The sequence below is a fragment of the Camelus ferus genome, chromosome 13 (genome assembly GCF_009834535.1).
Source record: "Camelus ferus isolate YT-003-E chromosome 13, BCGSAC_Cfer_1.0, whole genome shotgun sequence".
NCBI lineage: Eukaryota > Metazoa > Chordata > Mammalia > Artiodactyla > Camelidae > Camelus > Camelus ferus.
In genome coordinates this window covers 67,006,884-67,013,951 of record NC_045708.1, presented here as the reverse complement: position 1 = coordinate 67,013,951, position 7,068 = coordinate 67,006,884, and the positions used below count along the sequence as shown (strand labels likewise).

The 7,068-nt window shown below is 37.3% G+C and overlaps 1 protein-coding gene across 1 annotated transcript in view; it reads left to right on the top strand.

Annotated features, from left to right (window-relative positions):
* Positions 1 to 6,450, top strand: part of LOC116668103 (guanylate-binding protein 6-like) — a 16,474-nt gene extending 10,024 nt beyond the window's left edge. Inside the window, exon 6 of the mRNA XM_032494657.1 lies at positions 6,415 to 6,450. Coding sequence (XP_032350548.1) covers positions 6,415 to 6,450 — 36 coding nt within the window. The remainder of the gene's footprint in view (positions 1 to 6,414) is intronic.
* The last annotated feature ends 618 nt before the right edge of the window (positions 6,451 to 7,068 follow it).

The following is a 7,068-nucleotide window of genomic DNA, read 5'->3' as shown; positions in this document are numbered from 1 at the left end:
AATTTATCTGATGGGCAAGAAGAAAGATAAAACATGCATTCATAAGCAGAATATGTGAGAGGGAGGAGGTGACAAATCTATATTCCTGGTCACCTTCACGTAGCACTTCTGCTTCCTTACCTGTGTCATCCTAAGAGGAGGACAATTCAGTGAGGAAGCTGCCATCAGAGGAAGGAGAGCATTGAGCTCTCACCCTGGTGCAGGCCTGAAACAGGTTTCCCATAGTGGAGGAGTGAGGATTGAGTCTCAAAACCTAGTTGCAGAATCCATAATGAGGCCCGAATGCCCAGCTAAGTGGACAGGATTTGTTAGACAACCAAACTACTTATGTGTTAGTGATGCCCACATGATGTGTAAAATGGATAGAATGAGAAAAGCAAAGGATGTGTGCCGGAGCCTTGAGAACACTAACATTTCAGGGGTCAGCAGAGGTGGGATGGGACATGAAGGAGGTGAGAGAAGTGGCCAGAAAAGGTTCTCGGAGTTCCAGGAAAATGTGATGTCCCATTAATTCAACCAATATTTGTGGAGTCCCTACCTTGTGCTGGGCACAGTTCTAAGGGCTCAGGATCCAGAAGTGAACAAAGTGAACAGCTCTTGTCTACTTGAGTCATCAGGTAATTTCAAAAAAAAAAAAAAAAGAAAAGAAAAGTCCGTATGTGTGTTAGATGATGGAGTGTGATCTGGAGAAAAATAAGCAAGGGATGAAATTTAGGAAATGGGATAGAGATTGTTGAGTGTTGGATTATATGCAGTGTATTCTGAGAAGGAGTCCAAGGAAGGTGATCAGCAAACTTGACAAGGACAGATTTAGTGAAATGATGGGAACAGGACACAGATTGGATGGCAGGGTAACCATTAAAGAAGGGAGAAGTGACGCAGAAAGCAGTTTGTCTCCACGTGGAAGGGGAGGACGCACGTAGCACCTAGAGCAAGCTACCTATCCAGGACTAATGTATTTAACAGGAAGAAGAGGACACTTCTTGTTTACAGGTTGACAGGAAGAGAGCAAACGTGAGATGTCTGAGGACCTCCCTGTTCCGACCCAGTCCCACCTCTGAGGGCGGCTCTACATTGTATCTTTCATCTTGGTGAGAGGGACGTTTCATGACACCGAGAGACTTGCATGTCCCTTTAGTCTATGACATGCTAAGCAACATTCTCATGTTCCCCACTGCTTCCAGCCCTCTGACTAATGTGGGGGTCACTTCAAACAGTAACATTCAGGCCTGTCCTGGAGCCCAAGTCAGAAAGAGCTCTCATGTCCAAAGGTGCCCCACACTTAGGTGTGAGTGTACATTTATAAAACATAATTTTATAGGTCAAAATAATCACTATCATTTAGAGGCTCATTCTTCCATTGGTTTTCATTGGGCTGGATGCAGAACTTGGGGGAGGGGCTGCATTTTTATATTTTGGAAGTCCACTTTCAAAGATGCAGAAATAAAAATCAAAAAGTAAATATTTATTTAAATGTACAAAGCAATCGTAACCAACAACAAATTTTAAAAATTTGTCAGATCATCAAACATTTCTCTCAGTTTTCAGTTTTTCTTCTATTAGGGTACTTCTGATAATCACTGAATGTTAGTGTGGGCAATAGTTCTGGGGAAACTAAAAATATACGAATGTAAGGCGTTTTTCCATATTGAACTGCAGAACTATCTACATATGTCCTCAGCCGGGAAATACAAAGGAAAAGGAAACAAAAGGGATGACATCAAACTAAAAAGCTCCTGCACAGCAATGAAAACTATCCACAAAACAATAGGCCACCTACTGAATGGGAGAAGTTTTGCAAATGATATATCTGATAAGGGGTTAGTATCCAAAATATAGAAAGAACTCATACAACTTAACATCTAAGAACCAAATAACCTGATTAAAAATGAGGATTTGAATAGACATTTTTCCAAAGATGATGTACAGATGTCCAACAGACACATAAAAAGATGCTCAACATCACAAATCATCAGAGAAATGCAAATCAAAACCATAGTATCACCTCATATCTATCAGAACAGCTAATATCAAGAAGCCAACAAATAATAAGTGTTGGCCAATAACATAGAGAAAAGGGAACACTTGTGCCCTGTTGATGGGAAAGTAAGAAATGAAGAACAATTAGCATCAATCCCCTTGAAGCCCTCCAAAAAAACTGGAGGAGGGATCACTTCCAAATTCATTCTATGAGGCAAGCAGTACCTGATCCCAAAGTCAGACAAAGATACTACAAAACAAGGAAGTGTGAGTCCTCCAACTTGATTCTTTTTCAAGATTGCCAGGGCTATTCCCTCGAGAGTCCATGTGAATTTTAGGTTGGCTTTTAATGTTTCTGAAAAAGACACCATTGGGCTTTTGATAGAGATTGCATTGAATCTGTAGATCGTGTTGGGTAGTATGGACATTTAAGCAATATTAAGTCTTATAATCATGAACATGGAATGTCTTCCATTTATTTGTCATTTAAAATTTCTTTTATCAAAGTTTTGTGCTTTTCAGTGTATAAGTCTTTTGCCTTCTGGGTTTAATTTTATTAATTGTTTTTATATTCATATACAATAATTTATTAGTTTATTCTTTTTGATGTATTATAATGAGATTGTTTTCTTAATTTCCTTTTTGGATTGGTTTTATTGTTAGTGTATAAAAATGCAATTGATTTTTACATGTTGATTTTATGTCCTACAAAATTGCTGAATTCATTTATTACTTATAACAGAGGTTTTTTTGGTGAAGTCTTTACAATTTTTTCATATAAGACTACGCCCTTTGTAAACAGGAATAGTTTTACTTGTTCCTTTCTGAAGTGGATGCCTTTCAGTTTTCTTCTCTAATTGCTTTATCTGGGACTTCCAGTACTATGTTGAATAGAAGTGGCCAAGTGGTCACTGTTGCCTTATTCCTGATCTTTTACTGAAAGGTTTGTCTTTCACCTCTGAGTGAGATGTTACATGTGGGTTTTACATATATAGACTTTATTATGTGGAGGTAGTTTCCTGGTGTTCCCATTTTACTGAGTATTTTTATCGGGAAAGGGTGTTGAATTTAGTCCAATGCTTTTTGTCCATCACTTGAGATGATCATGTGGTTTTTGCCCTTTATTCTGTTACATGGTATGTCACATTGATTGATTTTCCTATGTTGAACAATCCTTTAATTGCAGGTACAATACACATTTGGTCATGGTATGTACTTCTTTTAATATGCTACTGAATTTTGTCTCATAGTTTTTTGTAGAGGATTTTCACATCAACATACATCAAGGACACTGGTCTGTCATTTTAAAAATTCTGTTCATCAAAGGAAACAATCAACGGTAAAATTCAACTTACAGAAGAGAGAAAATATTTGCAAATCATATATCTGGTAGGAGACAAGTTCTAGAATATAAAGAAACTCCTACAATTCACAACAAAAACCAAATAATCCAGTTTTTTAAAGGATCAAAGCTTTATCTTTCTCCAAAGAAGATAAACAAATAGCTAACAAGCCATAGAAAGATGTCAAAACATGCACTAATCCTTAGGGAAATGCAAATCTAAAGGTCCAAACTACAATAAGATATCACCTCTCACTAATTAGGATGGCCACTCTCAAGGAAAAGAAAGGAAAGAAGAGAGAAAAGAGAGAAAGAAGAAAGAAAGGAAGAAAGAAGAGAAAGAAAAAGAGAGAAAGGAAAGAAGAAAGAGAGAAAGACAGAGAAGAAGAAAGGAGGAAAGAAGAAGAGAAAGAGAGAAAGGAAAAACAAATATTGGTGAGCAATATGGAAAAATTGGAACTCTTGTGGAAATGTGAGTAGAAATGAAAAATTATGCAGCAACTATGGAAAACTGTACAGTGAATCTCAAAAAATTTCAAATAGAGTTACCATATGACCCAGAGATTCTGCTATATTAGAATCCAACAGATAAATAGATAAAGAAAATATTGTATAAGCATACAATGAAATGTTAGCCTTAAAAAAGAAAAATCTTGTCACATGGTACCACACAGATTAACAATCAAGGTACTATTCTAAATAAAATAAACTAGTTACAAAAAGAGCAATACTTTTTTGTTACACTTATATGAGCTATATAAGGTAGTCAAACTGATAGGAACTGGTGGTTGTCAAGGGCTGGAGTGAGAGGGTAATGGGGGTGCTCAGTGGGTATAGAGTTTCAGTTTTGCAGGGTGAAATATCTCTACAGATCTGTTCCACAATGACGTGAATATAATTAACATTTAACTATATTTAATGTGTACACTTAAAATAGTTAGGATGGTAAAGTTTGTGTTATCTGTTTTTTAACTCAATTAAAAAGGAAAAACAGTAAGGCAATTATAACAATTTGAATTTGAAGAGAAATAGAGAAAACTACACAATAATGCTGGAGAACTAAAAAGGGGTTTTAAATGAAGCAACAAGCTATGCTCCAAAATGAAAGCAATGACCTAAAAATAGTATTTATAAGTCAGTTTGTATTTGCCTGTTATATCCAATATAATCCCAATTCTGAAGGAATTTCACGAAGTGATCCTACTTTTCACTAAGGATTGGTTGGTCAGAGGAGCCAAACATACATTGGAAAAAAATTCACTACAGTACTGAAACAAAATATATCGTCATTTAAAGCATAGTACTGAGTTCATTAGGATAGCAGGGCAGAATAGATAGTTAAGAAAGAAATTTAAATATGAAAAAGGAACAACCGTCAGGCCATTGTTTTCAAACTACAATACAATCCATTCATATAACTGACATCAAAATAAATTCCCCGTGGGTGAAAGTTTCCATTTGAGCTATTGAGACTAGCCGCTTCAGTAATCGGTGCTCCCCCTCCCTCTCCTTTCCATTCTTTTCCTTTTATTTTTATCTTTTAATAGACTTTATTCTTTTAGAGCAGTTTCAGGTTCACAACAGAATTGAGCAGAAAATACAGAGAGGTCGCACGTAGCCCTCCGCACGCACACATAAATACTCCCCTACCCTCAGCACCCCTCACCGTGTGGCATATTTGGTACAGTCGATGAAACTTTCTATTAACTGAGTGCACGTCAATCCCACTCACTACATTAAGTCGGTCTTAGGGCAATGACTGCGTCTAATTGATCTTCATACCCCCATGAGCACCTAGCACAGGTGCACACAGTACGTATGCTTTTCTAAACACACATGTATACTGCGGATTCTGTTCCTAATCTGCTGGTCTTGGCTCCGTTGTATGTGAGACTTAGTGACCCCAGCTGAATAAATGAGAACTTGGTGCTGCATGAAGTTCTTTGTGTGAAAAGCAGCTTAATATAAAAAACAATCCCACACCTGAAGTTCAAAGTCTATTCTTGGGACCTATAACTCTGGACAACATTTAAAACCACTGGGCATGTATACATATGTGAAGTTTTAATGTAATAATACCAACATGCAAATTAACTTGATCTGCGACTATCTCTTAAGGAATGCAAGCATTCTAGACCCTGCAACTCCAAGTACACTGGAAAGTGAGGAATTATAGCTCACAACCAGCATTTAGAGAAAACCTCCCTAGAAAACTGCCAAGAGAAAACTTGCCCAGAAAATAGTTCAAGCAGCCTGACATTTAAAAAAAGCCGCAGCTGCGCACTCTGTGCTGATCAGGAAAGAGCTGTTTTCCTAATCTCTAGTCAGTTTCTGAGAAATGAAAAGCTTGCTTTCACTTTCAACTGGCATGTGTTCAATAAAATAGTTGCAAGTTGTCCTTATTCAACACCAGAAAATCCCTTCTCGTGAGAAAAAGCAGAGGAGAGCCAGAGACTTCCCATTTATAAAATGGCTAATCAAAATGTCATCGTTAGTATAGTCAGTAAGGTTAAATCCCCAGTGATTCCGTCTACTTTTGCAAATACAGAGCCACGGTGGGCAAAGCGGTGAAGGGGGTTAGGAGGTACCAACCTCCACTTACAAAAGGCATAAACCACAGAGATTTAATATACAGCATAAGAACATGGTCAATAACATTTTAATAACTTTGCATGGGGATAAATGGTTACAAACTTATTGGGGTGATCACCATAATGTGGACACCTGTCAAATCATTACATAGGACACCGGACAATAATACAATATTGTACGGCAACTAAATTTCAATTGAAATGTCATTTTATACAATGTGAGTAAGAAAAAACAATACATTAGTATTACATATACATAAAATGTATAGTTTTAAATGTGTGTAACTAAATTAACAAATAAATGCTTTACATACGTATTTTATTATTTCTTCTACATTTCAAATTGGCAATAATGTGGGTTTTCTGTCATATTTGGGGTCATTTTATATTTAGTCACACATGATATCCATTGAGCTTATACTCTCTGCCAAGCCCTGTTTTAATGGCTGAAGATACACCGTGAATACATGAGGTCCATGTTCTTACGAGCTTCATTTGCAGGTAATCAAGAGGGAAAAGGAAGAAAAACCAAGGTGATGGGATGGAGATTGACAATGGTTCATGGAAGACTTCAGTGAGAAGATGCCATTTCACTGAGAGCAGTAGAATAAGAAGCCAGTCCTGCCAAGACCAGGGGAAAGTTTCAGATGCAGAAAATCACTGTACACAGACTGCTCAGGCAGGAAGAATCTGGGTGTGTTCCAGCAACTGAAAGACCCAGATAAACCATATTTTTCAAAGCAAATTAAAATGCTCCTTACTCAGACATTTAAAAAGATAATAGCAAAGTGGGAAAGGAAAGAGTATTCAATTTCATTTCTTAAATTTCAGACACAGACTTCCAGGTGTACTGTGGGATCAGGAGAGAACCTTATAAATATCTCCTTTCCTTCTCACTTCTCTATTCATTGTCAAGGGGGAGAAAAAGCAAAACAATTTAAGGGTAAACAGGGTTTCAGATTCACACCCCACATGGATGACTTGCTTAGTGAATTTGAACAGGCATGCTGTTTACCCTCCCTCATTGTTTGTTTGTAGGCCTCACTGTTTGTAAGCCTCATTGTTTTCACTATAAGATAGAGACGACGCCACTTACTTTGCACAGTTGTAGTTAGGATTGAGCGAGGCATGTAATACATGTAACTCTTAGAGAAC